Genomic DNA, 17,504 nt, shown 5'->3' with positions numbered 1-17,504 from the left:
TGAGTACAGTTTTATGAATTGAGGCAGGTACAGTGCCAAAAGGAGTATGAACACCAGGAGGGGAGCAGTTTGGGTGGCAGTCTGTAATCGAGCTGCTATTGAGAGAGTTCTGAAGCTAGATCTTTGGAAAGAAGAATCGGAGCACTTTGCAAAGTTTTCATGTGATTTTATGACCTGCAGTGACATTACCATCTGGGGAGTTGCTGAGAAATCTGTGGGAAATGTCTTGATCACATTTGCCATTTGATGTGCTCTGAGTGGTGTTTGACCAGTTTGACATTGCACATATTTACATAATGCTAATTCTGTTTGTTAGAGCATAAAAATATATATTATAGATTTGTTGACTGTTCGATCTTCAAACAGTAAATTTAAAGTGGGTTATTTTTAAATTCTGTAGAATCTGTGGCTTTATTCCCTTACTGTCCTAGTAAGTAACTGGGTCTTGCACATTGTCTATTTTAAAAATAAAGTTACTATTCCCTGTCAGACCATAGCATCAATTTGCCAGTCTGGTCTAGAATCAGAATACGCCTTTGCAACATTGAAATTACTTGCAACACTGTGCATCAATGTCACTTTTATAAAATAAAGAAACCCTTGCTAATGTACCTTTAAATTCCATTTTCTCTTTAAAACTTGTGTTCAACTGCATCAATCCAACTTGGAAGGAAGTTAAGCATGTTCAGAACCAAACTAAAAATACAGTAAATACATAAAATATCTCAGAAGTTATCTTTCCAAATCAATGTGATAATTTTGATATACCTTAGCAGGGAAACTTTCTTGCCCAAAGCCTTCAAGCTGTTCCACTTCCTTTATATATAGCAACTCAGCTTCTGCAGCTGGCATTCCACTGGGAAGAGAGAAAAATTTAATTCAATACACCCATACTCCTTCAAAGATAACACTTTCCATGTCCAAATACAGCTCTAGCTGCATTGATCAGGTATGGACTTTGGACAACCGCAAATAATACATTTGAACCCTTTCAAAATCAGCTTGGAGAAGCTCAAATACGGCAGGCATATGGCAAACCATGGAGGATATCATTTCTACGATTTGAATCTAAGACAACATGGACAAAGGATTGTAAGGAAGGTGCCGGTCTGTAGTCCTTCTAAGACGTGAAGAAAAAAGCAGGAAACATAAAAATAAGTCAAGTTTTAAAAACTAACCTTTCACAAGCCAGTTTAATAGAACAAATATCATGAATATTTGGGTATTGATACAGAAATAGCAAACTTGCTTTTACTTAGCATTGTAAATCCAATGCATTGTTTTGAATTAGTGTTACAATGGTTGTGTGGGTCAATTTGACACAGCAAAGCCCCATTAACAGCAGGTCAGATGGATGACCTTTATCTTTGGTGGTTTTGAATGAGGGGACAGTGCTAGGTAAAGTTTCAGAAAATTGTAAGGGCAGAATTCAATCGGGGTCCAAGTGATTTGCGCTATGGCAAGATGCAGGGAAGAGGAAGGGGTTCACCTTGACACAGAGGTCAGCTTCCTAAATCTTTTCGGCTTTTCGCAAGGGGCTTGGTGAGATTCTCAGTGGGCAGCAGTGAAATGCTAACTGATGCTCATTATTGCTCGCTAAATGTCTTGTTAACTCCCCAACTCACCTCAGCAATTTTCGGCCTTCCAGTTTAGCAAACTTGACAGACAAGCTAGTCACCAGGATAATTTAATCAGGAAACCAGAGGCAAGCAGCTGGCAAATCCAGCTTGCCATTTGCTTCAAGTGACCTCCATGGTGGAAACTAGACACCAGCATCTCAGGGCATGCTTCAAGGGTACCAACCACTTGCACCCCATATCCACAGACATTGGCAACTGACATATGTCAACCTCTATAAACCTTCACTGCATTTCTTTGATCCACAGCTGCAATTCTGTCTCAACAAGAAACTAGTGTTGCACAAGGACACTGTGCTCAGGGGGTCAAACCCAGGTCATGGACTGAACCAGGATGCATCTCTTGTCTCTCTGCTCATTGACATAATGCTCACTCACTTTGACTCAGGCAAAGATACCAAGGGCGTAATATTGCTATATTGCCATGCCATTTAGCAAGATACAAAACCAGCAAGCTGGTCATAGTCATCAGCAGGCCTTCATTCAGAATCCTGGCACAGTAAGTAAGTGCATCCAATACTAGGCTCTGCATGATTTGGTCAGTATCAGGATCTTTTACTCATTAGGATTGAGGAGGCAGGTGAAGACAGTACACTACTCATCTTGACTCTTTCTGCTCTATTAGATCTGTCTTTCTCATAGAATGAGCGAGAGGTATATATTATGGAAGACAAAAGTGAGAGTCACAGCAATTACTGTTTATGCATGTGGCGAGGTGTGCCAAATGACTGAGTAAGCAGTGCGGAGGGTATGCAGGATTCATGGTAGTGCAGTTGGGGTAGATGAAGGTGAAGATGCAAGCAATTGAGAGTATGGAAGAGCAAGAGACTTGGTGGGTGGGAGGTGCAATAGTAGAGATAAAGTGAGTAGAAGTTAGTGGAAATGGTGTCGCATTTGCTGATGGAATAGAGGACATTGGTCTTCTTCCTATAGTGCTGGGAATTAGTCAAGATGGCTTTAAACTGTCTGGCAACCCTGGGCCAGGCTGGTATGGTCAGGTCTCGTATCCTCCACTGCTAGTCCAGGAGCAAAAGGAAGACCTGCCTGTGCACTAACCCATCCAGCAAAACCTCCAGGACCCTGCCTGCTAAGTGGGAAGCCAATTTTCCTGTCAGTCACATCAGCTCCAGACAGCGCTTTTCAGAGTGCATGATGGGCTTTTATAGATGGCGCTTGAACAAGGAAGATTGGTGCCACATGGATACACACAGACACACACACACACACAATGCGAATCAGTTATCCAGCTTGTGGGGTCGACAGAACATGTAACATCACAACCACTAAGAATTTCAAATAATCACACCCAAGATGCTGGAATGCTCCATACTTCACAACACATAAACTCAGCACAATTTACAAAATTAAAGTACAGTGGATGGTGCCATGATCCAAACCTCCAATCTGGAAAATGCTGAGGGTAGATTGGAATAGGTGTTCAAGTCACATGGAGAGCCTGTTCTAGAATTTGAATTGTGTACATGGAAATGCTGAGCTACGAACAGTGGGACCACTACCTATAAACTGAGAAAAATAAATGACTGGGTTGCAGTTGCTGCCCCAATCATATGAGGTACAGTTGGCCAATGCTCGATAGGGTTCTGATACTAGGTACTCAGTAGATTTTATTCTGCATGAGCATTAAAAATTGGGTGAACCAGCTAGCACATCTGAAACTCAACTATAAGCTTCAGAGACAATCTGATCTATGATGCAAAGCACAAACAGAATACAGTTTTACATGGTTAGCATATTCTGCTGATACCATTAACACCAGAAGTATCAACATGAGATTCTTGAGAATATCCTGAAATCTGTCACTCCAAGACACCACACAGAATTACACATGGTCATTGTCACCAATACCAACTGATAACTGTATTGTTTTGTAGTAACATTATATTTGACCTTACTAAAACATGAGTTCAAATCTGTGATCCTGTTTGTAGCAACATAAATGAGCAGTGAGCTTACAGAGATATGTAATCCAATGTCAGGCTCTATCTTGGCAACAATTCGTAGATGACTATTAATTCAAAACTGAAGGAATGGTTCATCTGGAAGAAACCAAGCTCTTGTATAACATAATTAGGGGTTCCTGATTTCAGTTAAGAGTCCAATGGTACTAGAAACCTAGCTTACCTGTAGGCCTGGTGCTGCAGTGCTACCTTGCACGTCATTTCTTCCAGAACCCGTTGATCCTGAGCCCAGTCCTGTGAACAGATCACCACAATATTGTACAAATTTGGCAGCTAATCATAGTTATTAATGCTATAAATCATTTACAGCCTTGTAAAGTTGCTACCCATAAACAGAAATTGAGAGGTTTTCTTGTTAGTTTCAGGCCTTATTAGTTACAAGTCAAGAGAGCCATGCTTGTGTCAAATGAGGTAACACGTTGTAAAGCAAATTCTTCACAATAAAACCATGAGTTTCTCTTGGCTGGAGAGGAGAAAAAAAACACTCCGTGTTGCTATCCCTGATTTTTATTTGGGATTCTTATTAGGTTAAGATACGATATCAATATAAGTTGTTCTGTGTGCTGCTGTAAATTGAGGCAAAAATACAACTGGGTTTCAGAGAGGTGCCCTCAATTACACAAATGAATGGAATTTTTGGGATTTCTCCCAATCACTTGCTGCTGGTCCATGGTTTCTGCTGACTTTCTGAATTTATAACAAGAATTGAGCAGGATTCTGCAGATATTCTACTTGGACACATGATGATTGAGACCCTTTTGGTTGCGATTATCAATCTTTCTCCATGCGATCCTGCTTTCCCAAAATTAACATTTCCATAGATCCCCTAAAGTACAAGTATGCCTTTTGCATGAAAATGCAATTAAACATATATTAATTTTGCCTGCTGACTTAATGTTAAATTTGTTGCTGGTGCCAAGCAACAGTTCTCACAGCAACATTCAACTTTACTGTCACAAGGCCTGTCTCCCCATTAAAGCATACATTAAAAATATCAAAAGAAAATTAAAAACACTGACACTCAGTGTTATAATCTCTCTGTATCTTTTTTTTAAAAATCGATCAGATGTCAGATATTGGATACAAAATTGGCTTAATGGCAGGAGACAGAGTGGCGATGGAAGATTGTTTTTTGGACTGGAGGCCAGTGACCAGCCGTGTTTCACAGGGATCGGTATTGGGTCCGCTTTTGTTTGTCATTTATATAAATGATTTAGATGAGAAGACAGGAGGCAATGATTAGTAAGTTTGCAGATGACACCAAATTGGTAATATCCAAAGGTTATCTAAGATTACAGAGGTCTTGATCACTTGGGTCAATGGGCTAAAAGAGTGGCAGATTGAGTTTAATTTGTATAATTGTGTAGTATTGCATTTTGGTAAAACAAATAATGGCAAGACTTGCACGATTAAAAGTAGGGCCTTCGGTAGTGTTATAGAACAGAGAGACCCCAGGGTTCAGGTACATAATTCTTTGAGGTTTGTGTCACATATAGATAGGAGGTATTTAGCACACTTGTCTTCATTGCTTAAACCTTGTAGTAAACAAGTTGGAACATCATGTTGAGGTTGGAAAGGATGTTGGTAAGTCCTTCTCTGTTGGGACTAATTTAGTTTGGAATTATGGTCTGCATGGACTAGTTGGACTGAAGGGTCTGTTTGCATGTTGTATGACTCTATGACTTTTCTCCAGGTATGTTTACTTCTGCCTAACTGAGCATTACTGTACATCAGACTGCCACCTGGAGGCAGTGGGAGATCTAGATCAGCTGACTGATGCCTTCATAGTGGCACATTTTTTTAAAATTCACTCGTGGGACCTAGGTATCATTGGCTAACCAGCATTTATCGCCCATCCCTTGAGAAGGTAGTGGTGAGCTACCTTCTTGAACTGCGGCAGTCCATGAGCTGTGGGTAGACCTACAAGATTTTGACTAGCGACAGTGAAGGAGTGACAATACATTTCCAAATCAGTATGGTGAATGGCTTGGAGGGAAACATGTGGGCAGTGGTGTACCCATGTATTTGCTGTCCTTGTCCTTCTAGATGAAAGATTGTGAGTTTGGAAGGTGCCAATGGTGGATTTCTGTAGTGTGTCGTGTAGATAGTATACACTGCTGCTACTCAGTATCAGAGGAAGAGGTAGCAGATGCTTGTGAATGTGGTGCAAATCAAGAGGACTTTGTCTTGGATGGTGTCAAGCTTGAGTGTTGTTGGAGCTGCATCTATCCAGGCATGTACAGAGCATTCCATCACACTTTCCAGACTTGTGCCTTGTAGATGGTAGACAGGTTTGAAGAGTCAGGGGTGAGTTACTGCAGAATCCCTAGTCCCTGACCTGCTCTTGCAGCCACTGTGTTTGTGTGATGAGTCCTGTTGAGTTTCCGGTTAACGGTAACCACCAGGATGTTGAAAGTGGAGTATTTAGTGATGGTAACACCATTGAAAGTCAAGGTTGTCTCTTATTGGAGTGATAGTCATTGCCTGGCATTTGCGCAACATGAATGTAACTTGCCACTTATCAGCCCAAGCCTGGATATTATCCAGATTTTGTTGCATTTGAACATAAATTACTTTAATATTTGGAGGATCAACCCATTCTGACCTTATGATGGACAGAAAGTAATTGATGAAGCAGCTGAAGATGACTTGGCCTGGGGAACTCCTGTTGAGATATCTTGGAGCTGAGATGACTGACCTTTAACAATCACAATCATCTTCTTTGCCAGGTATGACTCCAACCAGCAGATAATCACTGATTCCAGTTTTGCTAGGGCTTCTTGATGTCACATTCAGTTGAATGTGGCCATAATGACAAGGGCTGTCACTCTCACCTTATCTCTGGAATTCAGCTTTTTTGTCCATGGCTGTAATGAGGTTAGGAGCTGACTGCCCTGGCAGAACCCAAACTGAGCATCATTGAGCAGGTTAATGCTGAACAATGCCATTTGATACCACTGTTCCATCATTTTACTGATGACTGAGAGTAGACTGATGGGACAGTAATTGGCCAGGTTAGATTTGTCCTTTGCTTCCTCCTCCTCTGACTAATCACTCTGGTGGTGATCTCCAGCTGAATTTAACTTATATCTTTACAGTATTAAAAGATCCGTCATGTTCTCTACCTTTCCAAATATTTCTCTGAGTGAATCACTTTCAAAATAATGTATCTCCATCTAGACAGGAAAACTCATATAAATGTAAGCATTTCTTCTGAGTAACAAGCAGTTACTTCAGAAGGAGCTGTTGCATTTTTTTCTCAAACATTCTCTGATTATTTTTGAGACCATTTTGCTGACATCCAGATGAGAGCCTGAGGACTGCTATGCCTCACCTCTGTACTTTAATTAAAAACAGTGCCTTCTAGGATTTGGGAAAATGAGGAGGAGAGGAATGGTAATAAAAATGCATTATTGATGAAATACTCCCATCAAAATTACAAATTAATTTGTTTCCCTACATAAGCCCGGTGACAGACGTTTGAAAGTGGATTAAGAACTGAAAGAAGAACTGATGTCACAAATCATCCCTTTATCCTTAAAAAACACATTGTGCAGTGATGAACAGAATAATTAGACTAAATTATTTTCCATTGAATAATTTTCCAACAAGTGCCCGTCAACAACCAAGCTTTTTTGTGCATCAGACACCATACTGCTTCAGTGCAGAACAGTCTTTGAGAAAAAAATGCCTTTTTTGTTTAAAAAAATAGGTTCAGTAGTGCTAGACATTTTATTGCCTATAACAAGGGCAAAGAGGCCACAGCTGTGCCCCATTAATTATGTAATAAAATGAACTCCCACCCCAACCTTTGTAACCTTTGCATAATTGTAGTTCACGGATTGTGAGGGTAGCTAACTTATTTGAGAAATATGGTATTGAATTAAAACAGTGAGATACTCTCACATTTCTGACATCAATGATATGCTCACAATTGAGATTTGTAAATACCTTTGAAACTCATCTTCAATATTGACATAATACAAGCAGCCCTTAAAGCAGAATTTCTGGTTTGCTGATAGTTGTGGGGAAAATTAACTAACGAGCTAATCTGAGACGTGGCTTGTTTAGATCAGGTACACCTGCAAAGTCAAAAAGACTTTTCTTTTTTATTAAAAAAAAGGCCTGAAAGGAATCAGATGTGTTTGATCTTCAGACAAAAAAAAGCTTCAAATGAGCAGTCCTGACTTGGCTTGGAAATTAGAAACAAAAGATAGTGCCCTACAGGGTGAGGGATGGCCTGCAGGCACAGAGTGTTGCTTTGTCTATTTATTTCTGATCGAGTTCTTGCATATTTCATTGACAGAAACAAGTATTGAAAGGGAGGACTTGGGATGTGAAGCTGGTGGCAAATCAGCTGGTGTGTTTGAGAGCTTTTCTGGTGCACAAGAAATCAAAGATTTTGGTTTATTTCAACCTCAGCATTTTAGCAACTCTCAAGGCACAAGAGATTGGCAGCTTTTATTCATTTAACAGTGAAGAAATAGTACTATAAAACATTAAGATGACAACAAGTTGACAATTACTCTGGGTCTGATCATTTGATTGATTTAGCTACTGACAGTGGATACATTTATCTTGAATTTCTAAAATTCCCTAGGATTTGTCACAGATTGAGCCATAGAGTCATACAGCACGGAAACAGACCCTTCGGTCTAACTCATCCATGCTGACTAGGGTTTCACAAACTAAATTAGTCCCTTTTTGCCTGGGTTTGGCCCATAATCCTCTAAACCTTTCCTATTCATATACTTGTCCAAAAGTCTTTTAAATGTTGTAAAAGTACCACTACTTCCTTTGGCAGTTCATTCCACATACAAACCACCTTCTGTGTGAAAAATGTTGCACCTCAGGATCCTTTAAATCTTTCTTTTCTCTCTTCAAAATTTTGCACTCTGGTTTTGAACTCCCTACCTTGAGGGAAAAACCTTTGTTATTCACCTTATTTATGCTCCTCATGGTTTTACAAACATCCAAAAGGTCACCTCTTAACCTCTCATACTGCAGTGTAAAAAATCATAGCCTATCCAGCCTCTCCTTATAACTCAACCCTCCATTTCCAGTAACATCCTTGCAAATCTTTTCTGTACCATCTCCAATTTGTTAATATCATTCCGACAGCAGGGTGACTAGTACCTAGTACTCCAAAGTGGCATCACAAACGTTCTGTACAAACACAACATGACATCCCAACTCCTAAACTCAACGGTTTACCATCTTGTATACCTGTGACACAACTTTCAAGGAACTATGCACCTGAACCCTTAGGTCTATGTTCAACAATACTCCCAAGGGGTCTACCAACTAATAGTTCAAAGGCCAGATTTTGCCAACCCAAAGAAGGACAAACCCACATTGGTATACTTAAATGGAAATGAGGTGAACCAAAAATCCAAAGTTATTACCTCATTGCTGTTGGCTGCCATTTTCATACATGGTGGAAATACAGCAGATTGTGTTTTGCATATATGTAAACCAGTGTCAGGACTCCCATTTTTCTGCTGACCTCTATTTACTATTTCACTGTGTTTGGTATTTAAAGAGAGATGGATACTTTTATGAAGCTTGTGTGAATCAGGTCATATGAGTGGGGTTACATGATTACAGGGAGGCCTATGCTGACTTTTGATACTGTAATTAATAATAGAACTTTGTCCTTAAAATGCAAATGACCAGTAAATTGACCAACATTGTGCAAGATATACTGGAGTAATTTCTAGAGGAGATAAAGGACTTCTTGTATTCAACAGTATTGTGATCCAGATTTTAATTTGCCAATTGGACAATGTACTGTGCTCTTTACATTGACTGAAGTGCAGGTCATCTGCTAAGCCTTTGAAATAGCTGATCAGATGGCTGACTTCTGTGATTGCCACTTCATTCAGCTGTTCAGCTTTTGAAGAAACAGAACTCATAGTTATTCATTCAACTACTTGAAAAGCTTAACATGTTAAGCTCTGGAGATTTTGTTGCAAAGCTCTACAATTTGATCATGCAATGAATGCTTGGCTTAACTCCAAACCACATTACAGAATTCAACTCAGCAGGGCTATTAAATGTGGTGTGCGTGTTTTTGAAATGCTGGTAGTGTGATCTCCCAGGAGGATTATGTTTCTTTGAGTGGTTTTTGAGTGGCTCTTTATTTATTTTAACTATCTAAGAGCATTTGAGAGGATTAAGTTTTTGATGCCAAATGGAGCTTCTATGGCAGCTTGATTATCAAAAATGCTTAATTCTATGTGCTCCTAATAGAATTAAGCATTTTTGATAATTTTGAAAAATATTCATTCACAGGATGAGGGCATTACTGGCTCTGCCAGCATTTATTGCCCAGAGGCAGTTAAGAGTCAACCACATTGCTGTGGGTCTAGAGTCACATGTGGGTTAGACCAGTAAGGATGGCAGTTTCCTTGCCTGAAGGACATTAGTGAGCCAGATGGGTTTTTCCCACAATCAGCAGTGGATTCATGGTCATTTGATGCTTAATTCCAAATTTTTTTAAAATTCAAATTCTTCCATGGCAGGATTTGAACCTGGGTCTCCAGAACATTTTCTGGGTCTCTGGATTAACAGTCCAGCAATAATACCCACTGGGTCCTCACCTTCCCCTGAGTTTGGTTGGTTGTTTGCTTTGGCATTTTTATGAGCATCCCAAATATTTCTGAATGCTATTCTGGGTTTATGATTAGCCTAATGTGGATTTTGGTGAGTGGGGATAGAAGTATGGAGAGACATGAAGCTAAGGTGTCTAATACTCTTAACCGGGTTGATATCATCGCATCATGTGCCACCTCAGGCTTGCTTTGAGAGGTGGCAGCCCTAACTGCAAGCTATCGCTTATACCCCACTACAAAGATAGCATGGGTGGCACAGCCAGGCAGGAAGTGCAAGCCCCTGACTCATGAGGAAGTATAGTCTGAAGAAAGAAGGGAAACAAACTGGAGAACTACCAGCCAAATAGCCAGCAAACAATAGTAGAAAAAATGCTAGAATTTATTATTTGGGGAGTGGTAATAAGGAATTTAGAAAATTATAACATGGCATACCAGAGTCACACTGGATTTGTGAAAGGGAAATAGTGCTTGACAAGTCCGTTATAATCTCAAACCAATTCTATAAGGGTAGTTAAGAGGGAACCAATGGAGTTATTTGGATTTTCACATTTTCTCGTGCTCTGTAAGATACCGAACTAGAAGTGATGATACAAAGTTAACGCTCATGGGATACAGATAATATATTAGCATTGTTTGAAGATTGGTTAACAGTAAGGAAATAGAAATAAACAAATAACTTTCCAGCTGGCAAGCTATAAATAAGGAGTAATGCAAGGGCCTCAACTATTTATAATCTCCAACAATCACATGAAGGAGGGGACATGGGTAATGCATTCAGGTTAATTGATAATTAATTGCAGTGAGCAAGTATTAGCAAAGAATTGGTCAAGAATGTGATAGATGGAAAATAACTAGGGAATTGTGAAACCATCCAATAGTGAAATCTTCCAAATACTAGAAATCTGAAATTAAAAAAAGTTAGAAAATACTCAACAAATGAGGTGGCATTTGAGGACAGAAAGAGATATAGTTCATGTTTCAGGCCAATGACCATTCATCAGAATTCCTTAGTTAGAAAAATTGAATGGGCAAATTTATTTTTTAAAATGTGTAAGGTTAAAAAATGTTACTATTAATTTGAACCTAGATATCCTTGTACAAAATCACAAAGTTAACATGCAAGTACAACAAGCAAGTAAGGAAGGCACTTATTACAAAGGGGTTGCAGAGTGAATTATGTAAGCCTTTGGTGAGACTACACCTGGAGCATCATGTATAGGTTTAATCTCCTCACTGAAGGAAGTATATAGAGGCTTTAGAGCTTTAATGTTTTATAGAAGCTTTAAAAAAAGAAGGTCAAAAGGTTCAATAGATTGATTCCTGGGATGAGGGGATTCTATTACAAGAAATAAAACTGAATGAATTAGATCTGGATTAGTACAACTTCTCACATAAAAAAGAGTAAGCAGCTCTCATAATAAAATACTTATTAGGTTATGCTAAAAGGACAGTTCTATTGGCTGGGATTTTGGGGAGTGGTAGTGCAGTATAGAACTAGGGATCACAGTCCACAACCTCAGAATAAGGATCTTCTCTTTAGGACTGGGATAGGCAGTGAATCAACACACGATCCCAAAAGGTGAAGGATACTCAGTTATTGAGTATATTCAAGACAGAGGCTAAATGATTTTCAGATACTAAAGAAATCAAGGGTTCTGGCAATAGCTCGAGAAGATGGAGTTGAGGTGTATTTAATGCTGGCACAGGTTCAAAGGTGATATGGCTTATTCATGCTCCTACTTCTTGTGTCATATCTTTCTTTCTCAAGCCACTAGGTTACTACACTTATACTCAAAAGTGGATTTGGCAAACCCCCTACGTTTGTGAGACTTCAAGTTAAATTGGCTGCCCAGATATGCTGAGTATGAATGGCAAAGCAAGGCTCATGTGGCAACGTGAAAGTTTACTACAGGTCAGTCTGAGAGGGCAAAAAGCTCAAGCAGTCAATGGTTATACCCAAGGCTATTACCATAGTAGGAGTGCCAAAGTGGCAGAGGAGCAGCCTTGGACACCATTGATATTTATTCAGCAAACTGGAAAAAAAAAATTCAAGGAGGAAAAACACAATATTGCTGCAAATTTTTCACTTTAAAATAAGTGGCTAATAGAAATCTGATTATAATCCAATTTCTTCCCCATCAGTACACATTACGAATATTTTCAATCACAATGTATGTACCAAGAATACTTACAGTCACTCCATCAATCTGTGTCCATCAACAAATGGGAAATGTTCATTTTGTACTACGTACTTTGTTCATTGTCTCAAGAAGTGCAGGCTTCACGAAGCCAGCATTTATTTGCTATAGAATATAGAACAAAGTAGTACAAAATATGCCTTCGATCCTCGATGATGCGCTGACCTGTGATCTATTCTCAGCTTGTCCCCCTACACTATCCCATCATCATGCAATGATTGTTTAAATCTCCCTAATGCGGCTGAGTTAACTACATTGGCAGGCAGGGCACTCCATGCCCTTACCACTCTCTAACTAAAGAACCTGCCTCTTACATCTGTCTTAAATTTATCACCCCACAATTTGAAGTTATGCCCCCTCGTACAAGCTAATGTCACCATCCTAGGAAAAAGACTGTCACACTGTCTACCCTACCTAATCTTATGTCTCCATCAAATCCCCCCTTAGCCTTCTTCTTTCCAATGAGAACAGACCCAAGTCTCTCAGCCTTTCCTCATAAGACCTTCCCCCCCAAACCAGGCAACATCCTGGTAAACCTCCTCTGCACATTTTCCAATGCTTCCACATCCTTCCCAAATATGGCAACCAGAACTGTACACAATATTCCAAGTGCGGCTGCACTAACATTTTGTATTGTTGCAGCATGATATTGCAGCTCCGGAACTCAATCCCTCTACCAACGAAACCTAGCACACCGTATGTCTTCTTAACAGCACTATCAACCTGGGTGGCGACTTTCAGGGATCTATGTACATGGACTTCAAGATTCCTCTTCATATCCACACTACCAAGAGTCTTTCCATTGACCCAGTATTCTGCCTTCCTGTTATTCTTCTCAAAGTGCATCACCTCACATTTAGCTGCATTGAACTCCATTTGCCACCTCTCAGCCCAATTCTGTAGTTTATCCAAGTCCCCCTGCGAAGTGTAACATTTTTCCAAATTATCCACTTCTCCACCAACTTTAGTGTCATCTGCAAATTTACTAATCCATTCACCTAGGCCTGCATCTAAGTCATTTATAAAAATGACAAACAGCAGTCGTCCCAAAACAGATCCTTCTGGTACACCACTAGTAACTGGACTCCAAGCTGAATATTTTCCATCAACCACCACTCGCTGCCTTCTTTCAGAAAGCCAGTTTCTAATCCAAACTGCTAAAGCACCCTCAATCTCATGTCTCTGCATTTTCTCTAACACCCTTCCATTATGGAACCTTATCAAAGGCTTTACTGAAGTCCACGTATACCACGTCAACTGCCCTACCCTTATCTACATGCTTGGTCACCTTCTCAAAAAAACTCAATGAGCTTAGTGAGACACAACCATGGCTGAATATCCCACCTTTGGCCTAAGGTCACTGTTGATAACTGTTTTTGAGAAGTTGGTTGTGAAGCATCTTCTTGCACAGTTTCAATGTATGTGAGGAAGTATTCACTCCCATAGTACTGCTTGCAAAAAAGTTAAGGGTTTGGTCTAGCCACAAAAAAGGAATAGCATCACAATTTCAGGTCAGTATTGTGTGCCACTTGGCTGGGAACTTTCAGGTGGTGACTTTTCTATGTTGCCTTTGTCCTTCTAAATAATAATTGTGGGTTTAATGGTTCTGTTAAAATCTTGACAAGGTACTGTAGTGTACACTGTCTATGAGATACATTAAGTAAATGATGGAAGGAGCAACTTTTTATGGTGATGGATGCAGTACCAAATGGATTCTTTTTTCCTGAATGGTGTCAAGTTTCTGGAGCATCATCAATGATGTTCTTGTCTACACAAATGGAGAATATTCCATCACACTCATGCCAATGGAATTGAGTTATGTGGCACTGAATTCTTGGCCTCTGATCTGCTCTTGTATCTACATAATTTCTGTGGCTAATCCAGTTAAGGTTCTGATCAACAGTGACCTTAGGACGAAGGTGGGATATTCAGCCATTGTAATGTGGTTGAATGTCTTGGCAACTGCCAATTATCAGTCCAAGGCTGTGTATAGTCCAGGTCCTGCTGCAGATACACTTGGACAGAGTCAAACACTGTGATGATCAGTGAATGTCTCCAGTTCTGACCTTAATCAGATAGTCATCAATAACACATTTGAAGGTGGTTGGCTCGAGCATAGAGTAACACAATTGTAATCACACAGCACAGATCCATGAAAGAGCTGTACTGGTTTTCTACAGCTCTGCAAATTAACTTTCCTTTATCTATACAATAAAGACATTAATAGCTTCAGGACACATAATGCAGAGCAAATATTTCTCAATGGAAGGGAGACAAGTTTCACAGGCAATTCATATGCCAGCATTGCACTTATGTCTGGATTTTTATCATCTCACTCACTAATAACTTGAACTATCAATATCTACATTAACATTCACTATTTTTGACTGAAATATATCTAAAGAATATATTAAAAATGGTAAAGTCATAATAGTGGACCACAGGGCTGCTCTCTTATTAGAGAGATGACGACCTGGAAGTAATTTAGGCTGAGGGTCACCATGTCTCAGGCAAGGGGTGAGATTGAGATGGTGGGATCTACACTGTAACCAGAGTCAGTACAGGATTTATAACAGAGAATCTGGCCATTTGGCCTAATCAGCCTATGCCAACATTTTTAACCTACTGAATTCCCCTCCCATAATTTCTCAACCAACCTTTCAGCATTCTCTTTCCCCTAATGTACTTACCTTGACTCACTTTAATTGCATCTAATTTTATTTATTTTGACCATTCCCTGTGCTAGTAAGTCTGCAATTTCATCACTCTCTGGGTCAGGGGTTGGTATTTGTCTTTTAACCTGGAGGTTTTTTTTTAAGAAAGGAAGTTGCCTAAAATACAAACGGTTTGCAGCTGCAAAATAAGATCAGCAAAACAGTTTTTTTTTCAAACTCAGAACAACAAAACAAACCTTCTTATAATATGAAAAAAAATGTCTGTGGTTTTACAATAGACTTAGAAATACCCTAAATTATATTCCTTTATTGTAAATTTGTTAAGGTCATCTTTAAAATGAGACTTCTACTTAAAATGTTCAGAACAAAGACAATTTGCCAATCCATAGATTCTCATGACACAAAAATAGCTTATAACTATATTTAGAATAATTTGTTTTCAACTACTTTTGAAATATTAATTCTGCAACAATAAAACTCGATCCATGAACATAAGGACTAACATTACACTGTAATGTAATGTAATGTAATTATACTTGAGGTTTATAAGATCACTGTTTTAGGACTGTAGTTTCAAATTTAGACTAAATGAAGTCATGTGACCTGTTCTGACAGTAAGCCTGGCTTTTTTAATTGTTAGAGACGGAAGGAAGGTTAGGTTGTTTACCTGAGAAGGTAATAAAAGGTGTTTCCAATTTACACTTGGTAAACTTGGAAATTATCTGCCATTATCTCTGAAAGGGATGACCTAAATGGTATTTTCAGCACTCCAGAACCATTAAAAAAAAGAGTGGGATCTGATCTTGGGATTCCCATCAACTTCAGGAATAATAAGGCTTGGTCGAAAACCCAGACTGCCATATGAGGATTTTCTCTTTAGACACAGCAGGCAAGAAAGAAAGAATCTACTTAATTGAGACTGTATGATGTCATAATAAGCAATTTTGTCTTTGATCTCTTTTGTCAATGGCTTGATGTTTATTTTCAGAAGATAAAGAGGGATCAAATGCTTATAGTTTCTGGTATTGGTATTTTAAAGGCATGGTTCATTATCTTTTCTACAGAGTTTTAGCAACAGCAATTTCTTTAAAACAAAATTATATATTTTTTTCAATAGCTCCATGTATGCCATTGTTACTATAGGGTTTATTGGTTCTGTGTTTGCAGTATATACTGCATGAATATGTATGAATGTCATTGTTTGGCATGGAAGGCATAGGGTTCTATGGAGGATGACTGCTGTAATAAGTTCACATGTAAATGATCTGGAGAGAGTGTGGAAGTGTGAGGGGTGAGGCTTGGAGAACCTAAAATTTTAGCTTACAGCTGGCACCAACTCTCACAGAGCCAAAGCACACATTGCAAATGGCCTGCCTTGGAATGCAGCTGCCGCTAATCTGCTTCCAAAGTGGTGGACGAGACTGCAATCTCCACCTGGCAAAATTTGGTATTTTCATTTGTAGAAATGATACAGAACAAAAGAGAGCCATTCAGCCCATCTTGTCCAGGCCAACGCAAAGACATTCAGATGCCCTTTCTAATCCCATCGCCCTTTGTGGGCGGCACGGTGGCACAGTGGTTAGCACTGCTGCCTCACAGCGCCAGAGACCCGGGTTCATTTCCCGCCTCAGGCGACTGACTGTGTGGAGTTTGCACATTCTCCCCATGTCTGCGTGGGTTTCCTCCGGGTGCTCCGGTTTCCTCCCACACTCCAAAGATGTGCAGGTCAGGTGAATTGGCCATGCTAAATTGCCTGTAGTGTTAGGTAAGGGGTAAATGTAGGGATATAGATGGGTTGCGCTTCGGCGGGGCGGTGTGGACTTGTTGGGCCGAAGGGCCTGCTTCCACACTGTAAGTAATCTAATCTAATCTAATCTAAACACGGCCCATAGTGCTGCAGCTTACAGAACTTAAGGTACAGATCTGGGTACTTCTTAAAAGAGTTTAGGATCTCTGCCTCCACCAGCAACTCAGACAATGCATTCCAGACACCCACCACCCTCTGCATAAAAAGGTTTTTTTCCTCACATCCCCTCTAATCCTTCTGTCACTCAGCTTGAATCTATGACCCCTAGTTTTTGAACTATGCCAAGGGAAACAGGTTGCAAATTGGGCGTACTGGGTCCAGAAATTCCCCGATTTGAACCATCCATCTCAGTCGTAAAAATCTGTCCCAGAATATCCCAAAGTCCCTGAAAGGCCCTACTGAATTTGGGTTATGGACAGTTGTGCTGTTAACTGTCCATTTATTTCTATGTTGAAAGAAAGCTGGGCTCAAGGATTGTAAAGGTTAACGTTGTTCACAATGTAATGAGGAATAAGGCAGAGGATGCCAATTTTGAGTTCAATTTTCAGGCTTCCCTACAAGCCAAATATTATCATTGACAGACAGCAGAGATTG

The 17,504-nt window shown here is 39.7% G+C and overlaps 1 protein-coding gene across 7 annotated transcripts in view; it reads right to left on the bottom strand.

The window, feature by feature from the left end:
* LOC140482978 (tyrosine-protein phosphatase non-receptor type 14-like) overlaps positions 1–17,504 on the bottom strand; it is a 259,454-nt gene that overhangs the window by 60,181 nt on the left and 181,769 nt on the right. For all 7 annotated transcript variants that reach the window (XM_072580789.1, XM_072580788.1, XM_072580790.1 and 4 more), the window contains 2 exons: positions 3,780–3,850; positions 769–856 (listed from right to left, as the gene is read on the bottom strand). In XM_072580789.1, coding sequence (XP_072436890.1) covers positions 769–856; positions 3,780–3,850 — 159 coding nt within the window. The remainder of the gene's footprint in view (positions 1–768; positions 857–3,779; positions 3,851–17,504) is intronic.

This window comes from Chiloscyllium punctatum, chromosome 11 (assembly GCF_047496795.1).
Source record: "Chiloscyllium punctatum isolate Juve2018m chromosome 11, sChiPun1.3, whole genome shotgun sequence".
In the NCBI taxonomy this organism is placed as follows: Eukaryota; Metazoa; Chordata; class Chondrichthyes; order Orectolobiformes; family Hemiscylliidae; genus Chiloscyllium; species Chiloscyllium punctatum.
The sequence above is the reverse complement of the archived record's forward strand: the minus strand, read 5'-3'. Positions and strand labels throughout refer to the sequence as shown.